This window comes from Dendrobates tinctorius, unplaced genomic scaffold, assembly GCF_039654945.1.
Source record: "Dendrobates tinctorius isolate UK_male_01 unplaced genomic scaffold, ASM3965494v1 ptg000548l, whole genome shotgun sequence".
Lineage (NCBI taxonomy): Eukaryota > Metazoa > Chordata > Amphibia > Anura > Dendrobatidae > Dendrobates > Dendrobates tinctorius.
Window position 1 is genome coordinate 397,086 of NW_027362206.1, and position 16,406 is coordinate 413,491.

General features: G+C 46.0%; 1 protein-coding gene across 1 annotated transcript in view; it reads left to right on the forward strand.

Moving 5' to 3' along the window:
- The window catches only part of LOC141078377 (uncharacterized), a 156,131-nt gene that overhangs the window by 89,798 nt on the left and 49,927 nt on the right, over window positions 1-16,406 (forward strand). The window contains exon 2 of the mRNA XM_073565125.1: window positions 3,829-4,226. Within this exon, the coding sequence (XP_073421226.1) occupies window positions 4,175-4,226 (52 nt within the window). The 5' untranslated portion in view covers window positions 3,829-4,174. The remainder of the gene's footprint in view (window positions 1-3,828; window positions 4,227-16,406) is intronic.

Genomic DNA, 16,406 nt, shown 5'->3' on the forward strand with positions numbered 1-16,406 from the left:
AGTGGTATACAAAAGATCACACGTGGATTACCGTCACCCAGTGTGAATAGGGCGAACTCTGTTACCTCACAGAGCCGCACTACCGCAAAACATAAATGCCGGAGCCTGTTTAGCTCACAGAACTCGGCAATAGAGCACACAGAATGCGGTCACAGAACTCTGCCCCAAGGGCACGGGGTCAAAGTCCCTCTAGACCTTCTGAGCGTGCGGCATCGCACCTGCGGACGCCACTATAGACGCTGACTATGGTGGAGTGTCGAGCACGTGCACCGTGGCGTGCAGAGCAACCGGTGGACACTGATGCCAGTCTCAGACTCTGCCTCTACCTACACCTAAGCCTGGGCGCTTATCAGGCTAGGCTGGACAACACATGCGTACCAAGGGTAGGGGTTTCTTAATGAGTCATTCACCAGAGACATTCATACATGCATACGACAATCACTCCTCATAGTCTGGTAATGCAGTCTATACTAGCGCATGGCCGAGCGGCCATGTGAACCTTTTATAGCAGCGTCCTTCAGGGACCTTCCTGACCTTCCTGATGGTCTAATCCAAGCTGGAGAAGGACCTGAGCATGTGACCTCCAATCTCCAATGAGAGATCGTCCCATGGGCATGCTCAGTGGACCGAAAGGAGGACTTAGTCCCTGGAGTAGCACGCTGCTTACCAGCATGCGTTGCTATACCTGAACCAGAGGAGGCAGCAGAAACCATACCCACAGAGCTGGTCTGAGCAGAGCGCCGGGATCGACGAGTCTGCTGAGCAGCCTCCTCTGCAGCCAGAGAGGAATGGGAGACTGCCGAATGCAAGGCTCGGGATTCCTGCTGTGCAGCGACAGGAACCCGACACCTAACAGCACGTCCAGGTGGGGGACCATCTTGCTACAGGCCTCAAGGAAACCGGGGCTGAACGAACCCTCATCTGCCCTGGACTGGCGGCCCTGAAGAGTTTATTGAGGGTTGCTGTCCCCAGCAGCTCCGGAAAGCAATACATTCATACATTCTCACCGTGGTAGACTACGCTACCCAGTACCCAGAGGCAGTAGCTCTTTCCTCAACCAGGGCAGATAAGGTCGCTGATGCACTGGTGACCATCTTTTCAAGGGTAGGTTTTCCCAGGGAGATGCTTACCGATCAAGGGACCCAATTCATATCTCGCCTAATGGAGGCTCACTGTGAGAAAATGCAGTTGAAGCATATGGTATCAAGTGCATATCACCCACAGACCAATGACTTGTGTGAACGCTTCAACGGTAACCTCAAACAGATGCTCCGCATGCTGGTTTAGACCCATGGGTGCGATTGGGAGCGGTACCTCCCACACCTGCTATTTGCTTACAGAGAAGTTCCGCAGGCGTCGACGGGGTTCTCCGAGCCCTTTGAGCTCCTGTATGGGAGGCGAGTCCGGGGACCCCTTGGGTTGATAAGAGAATCCTGGGAAGATGAGCAAAACCCCTCTGAAGTCTCCATCTTGGACTATGTCATGCACTTCTGTGACATGATGCAGACCTTGACGCAGTTGGTACATGACAACATGGTGCAGGCTCAGGCTGACCACAAGCATTGGTACAACCAGAACGCCCGGGAGCGGACCTACCAGGTGGGTCAAAAGGTGTGGGTGCTGGTCCCCGTACAAACGGATAAGCTTCAGGCAGCCTGGGAAGGCCCATACGTCGTCCACCAACAGCTCAACCCGGTCACCTACGTGATCACATTTGACCATGCTCGGGGTAGGCGCAAGGCCTTTCACGTCAATATGATGAAGGCTCATCACGAACGGGAAGCCTGCGTCCTACCGGTCTGCAACCTGCCCGAGGATGGGGAGGAAGATTCCCTCCTGGACATGCTGGCCCAAGCCAAGGCCAGTGGGTCCATCGAGGACATGGAGATAAGTGATTTGTTAACCGTCCCCAGCGGTCGCAGTTGTTGGACACCCGGAACCCTTCTGGGCCGTGTTCTCCAACCGACCCTGAGGACGGAATTAGTGGTTCTTGAGGTGGACATCGAGAATCATGCCCCACTACGGCGAACACCTTTTCGGATCTCTGAGGAGGTGCAACAGGTTATGCGCCAAGATGAGATGTTACAGCTGGTGGTGATTCGACAGTCCAAGAGCGCGTGGGCCTCAGTTGTAGTTTTCGTGCCTAAAAAGGATCGGATCATCCGGCTCTGCATGGACTACAGGGGGCTCAACGCCATCACAACCTCTGATGCACACCCGATGCCGCGCATCGAGGATCTGCTTGAGCTGTTGGCAAACGCAAAATACATATCCAATATGGATTGGAGTCGGAGATACTGGCAGATTCCCCTGAGCCCTGTGGCGCAGGAGAGATCTGCCATTATCACCTCCTTTGGACTGTACAAGTCCACGGTTATGCCTTTCGGCATGAAAAATGCCCCTGACACTTTCCAGCGGATGGTCAACCATCTGCTTTTTGGACTGGAGAAGTACCTGGACGACATTGCCATCTTCAGTTCCACCTTGGAGAAACACCTTCAGCATCTCCAGGAGGTGCTCGAGCATATTCACCAGGCAGGCCTGACCATCAAGCTGGGAAAGTGCCAAATAGGCATGAGCGAGGTCCACTACCTGGGGCACCGGGTAGGCGGGGGTTCCATGAGTCCAGAACCAGAAAAAGTGATACTTGAATTCGCCACATGGTGAAGACAAAGGACATTCTTTCCATTAGCTGGGGAGGGGGAATGGTTGGCACAGGAAGCTGTAATCACTGCCCGCCTTTTGGGGATTAAATTATAACTTTATTAGTCTGTCTTCATGCTCTAAGACGAATTTATGTGTCTTTAAGATAATTTTGCTACTGATTCGGGTTGGCTTCGAACCCCTCTATTAATTTTAATATTAATAAGAGAAAATCTGGAGCTGGTGGCAGCGAAGTGTGGTCTGGGTTCCAGGCACAGCTGACTGTGACGGAAAGGGATTTTACAAGCTAATTGGGTGGCTGCGGCCACAGCATTTTATAATTCCCTCACTGTAGCGTGCCGGGTGGCCAGACCTCATCGAAGCAGCTGGCCAGCGACCAATTATCTCAGGTGTAGTTCCCTGACTGACCTGAGGGTAAGGGGGGCGCCGGAGAGCTGCGAGTTCCAAAGTGGAACTGAAAGGTTTTGTGAAGTATTGTGGGCAGTGGTGGGACAACCAAAATAAACCCCCCTGCAGAAAATTGTTAGGGCAAAACTAACTTGCTGTTTTTTTTATCACATGGTGCCAGCGGTGGGATAACTAAGATAAGCCCCCCTGTGCCTGTGATAGCCGTGTGCTGGCAGTACGTCACGTCCCTCCGTTCGTGACATACCGGTGTCAGCAGCAGGATCGTGACACCTTATATACCATATATACATCATATCCTATATATACAGCTATGTGACCTCATATATCATATATAGATCATATCCTATATATACACATATGTGACCTCATATATCATTACCATATATATAAATAATATCCTATATATAAAGCTATGTGACCCCATATATCATTATATACCATATATACATCATATCCTATATATACAGCTATGTGACCCCATATATCATATACCATATATACATCATATCCTATATATACAGCTATGTGACCCCATATGTCATTATATACCATATATATATGCATCATATTCTATATATACAGCTATGTGACCTCATATGTCATCATATAACATAGATTGATTCATTAAACCAGCAGAACCATTCTTACACACTGGCCAAGTAATGAATTCCAGGATATAATGTTGTTTTGGTGGAATGCAACCTTTTGTTTTCTTTCATTTTGACTCCTGAACTACAACTCCGTTTCTTTTCACAGATTTCAAGATTTGGAGACTTCACTTACTCTTCAGAAACTCTGCAGAACAGCTCTCACCAGAAGGAAGTTGTCCTTTCTGATGTCCTCCTATTGCTGAAATTTGTTCTGTCTGAGCTTCTCTGCCGGAATGTTACCTCTATCATGTGAAGGGGACATGGCCACCTGGACAGAGCACAGTCTATACTGCCCTTCCGTATGTGTAATGGCGCTGACCTATAAACATGTGTGCTGTGTAGTATTGGTAGTACTCTGGTTACTACCACTGACCAGTGCTGCATCAGAGGGCACCTGGGCTCCCCAATAACACCATGATCTGCAGTATCTAGTACTCTGTAAGACTAATGTCATGTCCCGGAAAGCAAAAGAGGCCCTGGATCAGTACAGAAAGTCCATCAGCGGTGAGTAAAGGAGCTACCAAATACAGTGCTTGGAGAGGTACTCTCCAAGCCCGCATCTCTTCTTGAAATCACCAATGGATAGCATCATTCCCTCAAGATCAACACATCCTGCTGAGGTGACCAACAGCTAGCATCATCTTCTCTGATCACATTCTCCTGAGGTCATCAGTAAATATCATCATTATCAACTCTTTTCCTGATCATCACATCCACCTGATGTCACCTGCCGATACCTCCTCAGATCATCAGATCCCTCTAAGGTTGCAAGCAGATATTATTATCCCCAGTCACCACATCCCCCTGAGGTCACCAGCAGTTATCCTCATATTCCCCGATCATCATATCATTCTGAAGTCTCCAGCTGGTGTCATCATAATCATCCCTGATTAGCACATTCTAATGAGGTCAACAGCAAATATCATCATTTTCTTGGATCATTACATCATGCTGTGGTGGCCAGTGTATATCACCATCACCTTCTGATAATCACCAAGGGCAACAGCAGTTATCATCATCCCTACCGATCATTACATCCTTCTGTGGTCATTAGCAGTTATAATTGTCCCCCCCCCAAATTCTAACATCCTTCTAAGGTCGCAAGCAAATATAATCATCAACCACAATATCATCATATCCTCCTGAGGTCACCAGTAAATATCACATCTCAATGAAGTGACCAGTAGATGTCATCATCGTCTACTCCCCCAGATCATCATATCCTCCAGTGTTCACCTTCAGATATCTCTGCCCCAGATCATCAAATCCTGAGGAATCTTGACCGCTAGATTCTGACATCCTTCTGAGTGCATCAGCAAATATTAACCCCTCCCCCAAACATCACATTCTGATGATATGACCTACAAATATCATATTCCCGATCATAGCATTACCAGGGAAGTGAATAGCAAATATTATCATCACCGCTCTTAGATAACGATATACTCCTGAGGTCACATACAGATATCATCCTTACCCTCAGATTATCACATCCTCCTCTAAGGTCACCTGCAGCTGTCATGATCATTTCCTTCCAAATCTTAACATCTTTCTGAGGTCATCAGCTAATATCCTCATCCCCTGCCACGATAACAATCACATTCTGTTGACGTCACTAACAAATATTATCCCTGGTCATCAGATCCTCTTAAGGTCAACAGATATCATCATCATCTTCCCACATTCTTCACTACATTCTTTGGAAGTGACCAATAGATATTATCTCCTTCCACAAGATCATGACATCCTCATAAGGTGGCCAGTAAGTATCGTCATCATCATTTCATCCCCAATCACCACATTCTCTTGAAGTCAGCAGCATATATTAGCATCATCGCACCCATTCATCGCAAGGTATCATCATCCAATCTTGATCATTACATTGTGAGGAGACTGCAGGCATGTAGGATGCAATAGCGGACTGTAAACAGACTAAGGGTGAAAGGGATTTATTATACAGTAGAAACTCCACGCAGGGAGAAAACGGAGGGATAATATTCCCTACAGCAAAAGGCTAATGGGGATAACTTAAGGAACAGGGACAAGTAAAGCCGACAATACAATACAAAATAACTTCTCACTCAGGCGCCAGTCACGGCTGAACTTCTGTCTTTGACTGGCGCTGCCAAGATTGCATCGCAGTGGGGGGGTCTGTCACAATTCTGAGGTAAATGATGTATCTTTTGACGTTGGTGGTGTCCTCCCGTGGTCCTGACAATGGCAGCGAATCCTCAGGATCCTGATGCGGGTCTTGGGTCCAGCAGATGAGGTGATGAAGAAGGATACGTCCTTATCCTCAGCGGTGAGTGTCCCAACACTACGGAGATTTGCAGCACTGCCCAAACACAATTTACAATGGACAGCCTGGTTCGCTGTGCCGAATCTACACACGCCTAAGTCCCGTTCACAGACCATGTCTCTCACGGTCAGTACTGTCAGTGGGGGCGGCTGAGCAGCATTGTTGGCTATGTCAGCAGTCTCAGCAAGGGCAGTGATGTCGGCTATGTCAGCTGTGTCTGAGCGGTACTCAGTCGACGGTCTCCTGACAAAGCGCTCTGCCATCCCAGGCTCTGCTCTGCCCTGACGCCTCTCAGTTGATTGTACCTCACAGGCATCCCGCGCGCCCAACGTTCCCGCCCAAACTGGTCACTCGCACGCTGCAGCTCTGTCTGCTTAGCCATGCCCCCTTTAATCAAACATAGAGTACGGTCTGGAGTCTCAAGCTTTCTACCCTGCAATATAGGTGACAGCCCCGACAGTTGCGGACCCTTCATGGAGGAGACATGCCTAGTTAGTTCCTTCCACTTACATTCCCCCTCTCTTTGTGCTCGCCATTCCATGGGCGAGAGTTCTTGAAGTATGCGTTGACATTCTTCTATGTTTCAAACAACTTGTTGCCAAACAAAACTATCCTGATCAAATCAGTTAGGAGGTTTTCCTGTTGTCGAACGTTCAGAACGTCGTAAACTGGGAGTATCAGTTGGTTCTACTTGAGCAATAGAATCAGGCTGAATGAACAAAGGTGGGGCGCACTCAGCCCTGTAGAAACAGCCCTTGTAGGAATTTTAGGGGTCTCAGGTTTCCGTTTTTCTGGTTCTGCCCATGGTAGTTCAGGGCATTCGTCAACTTCATCTTCACTAGTGAATGATAGAAGTTTCTTAGGAGCATCGTGCTCTTCTTTCTCTATTCGCGTAGGGTCTCTATACACGCAGGGGCTTAACATGTTTTGGTGCACAATACGAGTAGGAGCATCATTGGCCCCCTTGGGCTGAATTTCATAGATAGGCATTTCAGAACTGACTCGCCGCTGTACACGATACAGTGTATTCTCCCATCGATGATCTAACTTGTCTCGAGGACGTTTTTCTCTAACTAGTACCCGTTCTCCGGCCTGTAGAGCTGTCCCCCGTAGAGGAGCCGTCTCTTGGTGTTCCAACTCTCAAAACCGGGTCTGCACCAGATGATGTAGAGTCTGCAATCAATGACAGTGTTCTCGGACCCAAGTGTACACCCCGTCCGTGGGTAGTCCTCCTCCAGGTCCAGCTCCAGTTCAGTGATCTCTTTTCCTGGCCTGCCAAAAAGTAGAGCATAGGGCATGTATCCTGTGGTGCGATATACCCGATTGTTGTACACCCACAGTAGTTTTGCTAAAAATTCCGGCCAACAGGTCTTCTAAGGTCCACAACATTTGAATAAGGGTTCAATTGAACCGTTCACCTCCTCCATTGCCCTGAGGGTGTTAAGGGGTCGTACGAGATTTCTCAATTCCATACAAATGGTGTAGCTCCTCCATGCCTCGCCCTAAGAAGCAGGCACCTTGGACTGAGTGAATTCTTTTTGGGCATCCATATACTTGAATGAAATTTCTACAGATAGCGTAAACTGCGGATTTGGCAGTTTGGTCCCGAGTAGGGGTCACGACAGCGAACTTAGTGAAGTGGTCCGCTATGACTAAACAATGTTCATACCCTTGATGGCTGGGCCTATTGTCAGATAGTCTATCATCAACAATTCTAACGGGGCGGAGATTACGATAGTTTGTGTGGGAGTTCTCTGTTCCGGAGGTTTGGACAGTTCACAGTTCCTACAAAGTCTACATACTTCTTCCACCATTGTTTTAAGCAGTGGATGGTACACCAGTCTCTGCAACCACTAAAAGGTTTTTTCTTGACTAAAATGAGCCCCTTCTTCATGTGCCTCTGTGGCCACTTGATGTAACAGCTTCTCAGGAATCACTACTTGTCAAGTGTCAGTCAGGTCCAGCTGTAGTTGGACTTTTCTATACAGCAATCCTCTCAGATGGAGTCTCTCCCATTGCCGTAGGATTTGTTTCGTACCAGGAGACAGGTTTTCTCTCTCCTCCTGGCTAGGCATTTGTTTGAGGGCCACCCACTGCCGAAGTCAGGAGAGCTCGCCATCCTCCTGCTGAATTCGTACCCACTCATCACGATGCTGTCCCAGCACACATTTCTGAGATTCTGCCTGATTTTGTTCCCCCCGTAGCTGCTAACGTCCTGGGAGATTCTCGGAATCCGGCACTTCTTTGGCCTCCAGATCTTCATCTCGGTTAGGGCCGGGCTGCTTATATGGAACCCTGGATAACGCATCTGCATGGGTGTTTTCAGCCCCTCGTTTGTAGGCTATTTTGTACTGGTATTTGGCCATTCTAGCGACGCAGCATTGCTCCAAACCCCTAACTTTGCATTCTCCAAGTGGGCCAGTGGGTTGTCTGTGCGCACCAGTACATCAAACCCGGATAGGTATTCCGCAAACTTTTCTGTCATGGCCCATACCAGTGCCAACAATTCTACTTTGAACGAGCTGTAGTTGTTTGGATTCCGTTCAGAGTCATGGAGGGAACGACCCGCATAGGCAATCACCCTCTCTTTTCCACCTTGGATCTGCGACAGTACGGCTCAAAGCCCATGTAAGCTCCCATCTGTATCGAGAATGAAGGGTTGAGAAAAATCAGCGTAGGCCAGGACCGCAGGTCAGAGACATTTTCAAATATATAAGCCGCGGAGACACCATCACATGTTTCTCAACGCAAGCAATGACTAGCCAGGTCTTTCACCGGGAAGGAACAACCACGGGAAGGGCAGTCTCCAATGAAGGAAACCACATATGCCAAAACATGGTATCCATCCACAGATAGCTGTTTCGGGGTATTGCCCCTCATCAGTGTGGAGTAGGAAACTGGCTAATAGGAGCAATGCCTAGTAGCAGACTATGAAAAAAGGAGGATGATTGACCTCATGGAGATCAACATCCGACACTGCGGAGACACCATCACGTGTTTCTCAACGCAGTGATTCTAGAGCACTGCTCCCATCCCTTATGGGAAATATGTAAAACATGCAAATATATAAGCCGCGGAGACACCATCATGTTTGTGGAAAAAATACGATTTTTTTATTTTCATGCCCTGGCATTATAAACTTCTGTGAAGCCCTAGGGGGTTCAAAGTGCTCACCTCACATCTAGATAAGTTCCTTAGGGGGTCTAGTTTTCAAAATGGGGTCATTTGTGGGGGTTTCCACTGTTTAGATACATTAGGGGCTCTCCAAAGGCAACATGACATCCGCAGACCATTCCATCAATGTCTGCATTCCAAAACGTCGCTACTTCCCTTCCGAGCCCCGACGTGTGCCCATACAGTAGTTTTCTCCAACATACGGGGTATCAGCATACTCAGGACAAATTGGACAACAACTTTTGGGGTCCAATTTCTCCTGTTACCCTTGGGAAAATAAAAAAAATGGTGACTAAAAGATCATGTTTGTGGAAAAAATACGTATTTTTTATTTTCACGCCCGAGCGTTATAAACTTCTGTGAAGCACTGGGGGGTTCAAAGTGCTCACCACACATCTAGATAAGTTCCTTGGGGGGTCTAGTTTACAAAATGGGGTCATTTGTGGGGGGTTTCCACTGTTTAGGTACATCAGGGGTTTTCCAATCGCGACATGGTGTCCGATCTCAATTCCAGCCAAAAACGTCAAATGGAGCTGCTTCCCTTCCGAGCTCTGCCATGCGCCCAAATAGTGGTTTACCCCCACATGTGGGGTATCAGCGTACTCAGGACAAATTGCACAATAACTTTTAGGGTGCTGTTACCCTTGGGAAAATAAGAATTGAGGGTGAAAAGATCATTTTTGTGGAAAAAATATGATTTTTTAATTGTACGGCTTTATGTTATAAACTTCTGTGAAGCCCTTGGGGATTCAAAGTTCTCACCACACATCTAGATAAGTTCCTTAGTGGGTCTAGTTTCCAAAATGGTGTCATTTGTGGGGGGTTTCCACTGTTTTGGTACATCAGGGGTTTTCCAATCGTGACATGATGTCCGATCTCAATTCCAGCCAAAAACGTCAAATGGCGCTGCTTCCCTTCCGAGCTCTGCCATGCGCCCAAATAGTGGTTTACCCCCACATGTGGGGTATCAGCATATTCAGGACAAATTGCACAATAACTTTTAGGGTCCTGTTACCCTTGGGAAAATAAAAATTGGGGTGAAAAGATCATTTTTGTGGAAAAAATATGATTTTTTAATTGTACCGCTGTACGTTATAAACTTCTGTAAAGCCCTTGTGGGTTCAAAGTTCTCACCACATATCTAGATAAGTTCCTTAGGGGGTCTAGTTTCCAAAATGGGGTCACTTGTAGGGGGTTTCCACTGTTTAGGTACATCAGGGACTCTCCAAACGTGACATGGCGTCCGATCTGAATTCCAGCCAATTTTGCATTGAAAAAGTCAAACGGCGCTCCTTCCATTCTGAGCTCTGCCATGCGCCGAAACAGTCGTTCCCCCCCACAAATCAGGTATCAGCGTACTCAGGACAAATTGCACACTAACTTTTGCAGTCCAATTTCTCCTGTTACCCTTGGTAAAATAAAAAAAATTGAACCTGAAGTATTTTTTTTGTGAAAAAAAGTTAGATGTTCATTTTTTTTTAAATATTCAAAAAAATTCCTGTGACGCACCTAAAGGGTTAATAAACTTCTTGAATGTGGTTTTGAGCACCTTAAGGGGTGCAGTTTTTAGAAAGGTGTCAATTTTGGGTATTTTCTATCATATAGACCCCTCAAAGTGGCTTCAAATGTGATGTGGTCCTAAAAATAAAATGGTGTTGTAAAAATGAGAAATCGCTGGTTAACTTTTAACCCTTATAACTTCCTAACAAAAAAAATTTTGGTTCCAAAATTGTGCTGATGTAAAGTAAACATGTGGGAAATGTTAGTTATCAAGTTTTGTGTGTGCCGTATCTCTGTGATTTAAGGGCATAAAAATTCAAAGTTGGAAAATTGCGAAATTTTCAAAATTTTTGCCAAATTTCCGTTTTTTTCACAAATAAACGCAAGTTATTTGAATGAAATTTTACCACTAACATGAAGTACAATATGTCATGAGAAAACAATGTCAGAATCACCGGGATCCATGGAAGCGCTCCAGAGTTATGACCTCATAAATACAAAAAGGGTGGGGGAACAAGAGGCGCAATAGTGCCCTATCACTAGTGACACTACAATGTGAGTGGTGTAATGCAGTTCCACTCACCTATTCCAGTTGTGTGACCCACAACTGGCTTGAAGACATAACACAGTATCAGCTGCTGCAGGACTTCCACCGACCACTCCAACGTGGAAAAACTGCCAGAAAATATGGGAAGCAAGGTGTGCCACAGTCCGCGCTGCTGAGTCCACAAAATAACCTGGGATGCAAGATGTTGTAACAAAGTACTTCTTTATTCCTTCCTACGCGTTTCGGATATATCCCTGAGGAAGGTGCCAGGAAGGGCGCCGAAACGCGTAGGAAGGAATAAAGAAGTACTTTGTTACAACATCTTGCATCCCAGGTTATTTTGTGGTCTCAGCAGCGCGGACTGTGGCACACCTTGCTTCCCATATTTTATGACCTCATAAAGGTACAGTGGTCAGAATTGTAAAAATTGGCCCGGTCATGAACGTGCAAACCACCCTTGGGGGTGAAGGGGTTAATGTACACTCTGCACCCCATCTTGACTGTAAAAAAAACAGAAATGTGGAAATGTTTGCAGATTTATTAAAAAAGAAGAACTGAAATATTCCATGGTCATAAGTATTCAGACCCTTTGCTCAGTATTGAGTAGAAGCACCTTTTGAGCTAGTACAGCCATGAGTCTTCATGGGAATGATGCAACAAGTTTTTCACCCCTGGATTTGGGGATCCTCGGCCATTCTTGCTTGCAGATCCTCTCCAGTTCCGTCAGGTTGGATGGTGAACGTTGGTGGGCAGCCATTTTCAGGTCTCTCCAAAGTTACTCCATTGGTTTTTAGTCAGGACTCTGGCTGGGCCACTCAAGAATGGTCACAGAGTTGTTCTGAAGCCACTCCTTTGTTATTTTAGCTGTGCTTTTTTCTCTCGCCTAACATCCATATTGCATCCATATAACATGTGTTTTTAACATCATTTTTATAATGCAATGCTCTATGTAACTTAAAGCCAATTTGCAACACTAGTAAAGTAATCTTAACTAAAGATATAGATAGATTATACAAAGATCTCACGGGGATACTGCGACAGAGAGTGGCTAGAAGATCGGGGTGTCTTGTTTATCAAATTCCTGCACTGGTTAGAACGACGTCACCATCTTATTAAACAGGGCAGGTTTTTTCATTGATAGCAGTGCAAAGGTTAATCTGTTCAGTTGAAGCTTTCCCCCCTGGATTGTCTCAGCTGTTCAGTGCTGTCCACTCCCCGCTGCTATATATGCTCACTGTTAAGGTTGGCGGATTGCACTGAATAAAAGTAAATAATAAAGTGCAATCGCAACCTGGGGTCCACCGTGCAGAGATGTATAACTGCTGCTAGTGTACAATGGTGGAACAGGACTGTGTGCGATAACTTTAAACACACTGTGTTAAATGCCACACAGTGTGAACAGGACTAAGAGTACCCAGCTCAGTTTCTTCACATAGTGGTACTGCATGAAGAAAGTAATATACTAAACCCTGTTAAACGTCACAGGGATAAAAGCATATATGACGCTAGGTGTGGAACCTAATCTCCCAGGGAAGTGTAGGATAAGGGTTGGACTTACTCTGTAACTCAGCTGTGCTAACCGCACACATAACAGAAACCGATGCTAAGCCAAGCGGGAGTTTTCCAACCTACACTACCTGCCTAGACACACAGTCTAGTCTTTGATATAAGAGCGGCACACACACGTGCAAAGAGAGCGGTAGCATATCCACACACACACACAATCTCAAAATGATACTACCGTGTCCACGTGCGCCGCTGGGAGCCTTTTAAACCCTAGGCTCTGTCCCAAACACTCACTCCCAGCCACCCGTGACATCGCTCGCGGGCCAATTCGGAACTGCCATGTCACCAGAGCAGCTAACATTCGACCACCAATGAGACGACGCCAGATCACGGACATGCTCAGTAAGGTGATTTCTGGACTTAGACTCCAGAGCGCAAGGCAGTACCTGCATATCCCTGGTTACCATGGCCTTGGCTGGAGAGCCAGCAGTAACCAAGCTTGCACCACGAGCCTGAGCAAGACGCTGGGACCGACATCGGTGCTGAGCAGCCCTCGCAGCGGCTGGACCTAAATGGGAGACCACAGTGCTAGGCAATGCTTGGGATCTTTCCTGCACAGCGGGAGAATCCCAGCACCTAACACTCACCTCTGTGTTATGAATGGGTCACCGAGGAGAAAAAAACAAAACAAGCTAAGCCACAGAAAACCAGAGTGGTTGGTAACTATGCAGATTACAGATCCCTGATCTTACCACACAACTAGCAGTAGCCGTGGAGTGTGCCTACGATGAACCTAGTCGCCTCGTCACGGCCGGAGGACTACATAAGCCTTAAACCAAGAAAAGGGAAAACTAACTGCCCCACGGTGAAACAAAATGAAGGCACAAACACAGGCAGGAAAATAGGCTGAACAAATGATGGGGCCCAAACTAACTAAACAGAGAAGGGAAGACACTGTCTGCAACCTGCAAAAAACCCTACAAAAATAATGTCCAACACTTCTGATAGCAAAATTAACCCTGAAGTCACTAGACTTCTCCCACTATATCAGCACTCTGAAATATTCTGAGACAGAGCAAAAAGAGACCGAACTAGTAAGGGACAAAAAGCCAATTGGCAAAATACTGATAAATAAGAGTGGAAATTCAGCTCAGCCCCCAGCCGGGGCTGGCAGACCACACAAAAAACTGAATAGACCAACAAAATCAAGTGTGAGCATTAGCAGAAAAACTTAGCTTTAGATGACTGGAACAGAGCTGAAAACCAAGAGCTGACAAGCCAGAAGGAATCACCAGCAACTGAATAGGGCGTCAGCTGTCTTAAATCCAATCTGAGAATCCTGAGATCCTATCGTCATCCTCATTCTCAGGTGGCAGATATCCACCGATCAAACCAGCCGCACCACCTCCCGTCATCCCAGAGGGAGTCCAGAAGGGGAACTCACAACTGGTGAACCAGAGAATGAACTCACAACACCTCTGACACATAGGGATTGCCAGTTCTTACTGGCTGGTTCAGGAGTTGGAGGTGTAGTTCGTGGTTGGTGGTTTGTTGCTTAGAGTTTTGTGTTTGTGCACATCCTCATCCTTTCCTATTTGTTTTTTCCTTCCTTTAACTCCCCTATGTCCCCATCTGTTGTTTGGTGTGTGATTTTTGTATGGTTGGTATTTTCATTTATCCCTGTCTGTCTTCCATTGTTTGTCTGGCTAGTGTGTCCCTATACACTTTAGCTTCCCACTATCCATTGTGGGGAGGGGACAGATAAGGTTTGATATAGGAGCACAGCAACGTACATGAACCCGGCTTCTCCACCTCCAGGAGTAATCCAGGGACAGGGATATACTAGGGTGACCCTAAGTTTTAGGGACTTGGTTAGCACCCATAGTCTCAACCCCATGGTGACGTTAACACTGGCCTACATGTTTTTGTTTCATTATGGATCTGGTGGCTGCTCTGGCAGGCAAACTGCAGGTGCCAGACTTGCGCACCATTGTTTTACAGCACTCTTAGGTTTAGAAACTGTGGTTCTTGGGCAACCCCTAAGTGTCCGGATAAATTTGCTGTTTTCAGGGAGGCCTGTAAACTATTTTGGATGAACTCTTTATGCATCAAATGGCCAAGTTCTCCAAAAAATATGACATAGTTGTCATGGGAGATTTCAACTATCCAGACATTTGTTGTGAATCTCTCTCAGGCAAAACTAACAGGTCAAGGAAATTCTTATCCTCTCTTGCTGACAACTTTATCTTCCAAAAGGTAGGGGAGAAAACAAGGGAAACTGCTACCTTGGATCTAATCCTTATAAACAGGGAGGAAATGGTTGAGGAGGTAAAAGTGGCTGGGACCTTAGGAGGTAGCGACCATGCTATTTTAGAATTTTGGATAACTAGAGGAGGAAGACCTGTGAAGACTCAGACGTCAAGGTTAGATTTCAGAAAGGCAGATTTTAAGGGATTCAGAAAGAGAATTGGAGGGATCCAATGGCTGGATATCCTTAAAGACAAAAATGTCCAGGAAGGATGGGAAATCTTGAAAAATGAAATTCTCAAAGCACAATTGTTAACAATTCCGAAAAGAGGGAAGAATAGGAAGCATTTAAGGAAACCAGGATGGATGAACACAGAATAAATTCAAGTCTCCAGGTTCAGATGAATTACACCCCAGAGTACTGAAGGAGATAGCATAAGAAATTTTTGAACCCCTCTCCATAATCTTTGAAAATTCTTGGAGAACAGGAGAAGTCCCAGAAGACTGGAGAAGAGCAAATGTTGTTCCTATCTTCAAAAAGGGGATGAAGGTGGACCCAGGCAACTATAGGCCGGTGAGTCTGACTTCTATACCAGGAAAGATCTTTGAACAAATTATTAAACAACATGTATGTCAGTACCTGGATAAGAATGAAGTGATTAAACAGAGTCAGCATGGGTTTGTAACTAATAAGTCATGTCAGACTAACTTAATTTCCTTCTATGATGGAATCACTGATTGGGTGGATCAAGGAAATGCTGTAGATATAGTATATCTTGACTTCAGCAAAGCATTTGACAAAGTATCTCATACAATCCTTATTGAAAAAATGACTAAGTATGGAATGGACAAGGCAACTGTTAGGTGGATTCATAACTGGCTTAGTGATCGGACCCAAAGAGTGGTCGTAAATGGCTGCACATCCAGTTGGAAGAATGTCTCAAGTGGCGTACCACAGGGCTCTGTCCTGGGCCCTGTATTGTTCAACATCTTTATCAACAATTTAGATGAAGGAGTTGAGGGTAAACTGATTAAATTTGCTGATGACACAAAGCTAGGAGGGATAGCTAATACTAGGAGGGATAGCTAATACTAGAGAAGAGTGAGAGAGGATTCAAAAAGATATAAATAAACTGGAGCAGTGGGCAGCAACTAACAGAATGGTTTTTAACAGGGAAAAATGCAACGTACTACATCTGGGCAATAAAAATGAAAAAAGCATATACAGAATGGGAGGAATAGGGTTAAGCAACAGCACATGTGAAAAAGACTTGGGTAAACTAATAGATCACAGACTGAATATGAGTCAACAGTGTGATGCAGCAGCAAAAAAGGCAAATGCAATTCTAGGATGTATTAACAGAAGCATATAGTCTAGATCACGTGAAGTCATTATTTCCCTTTACTCCTC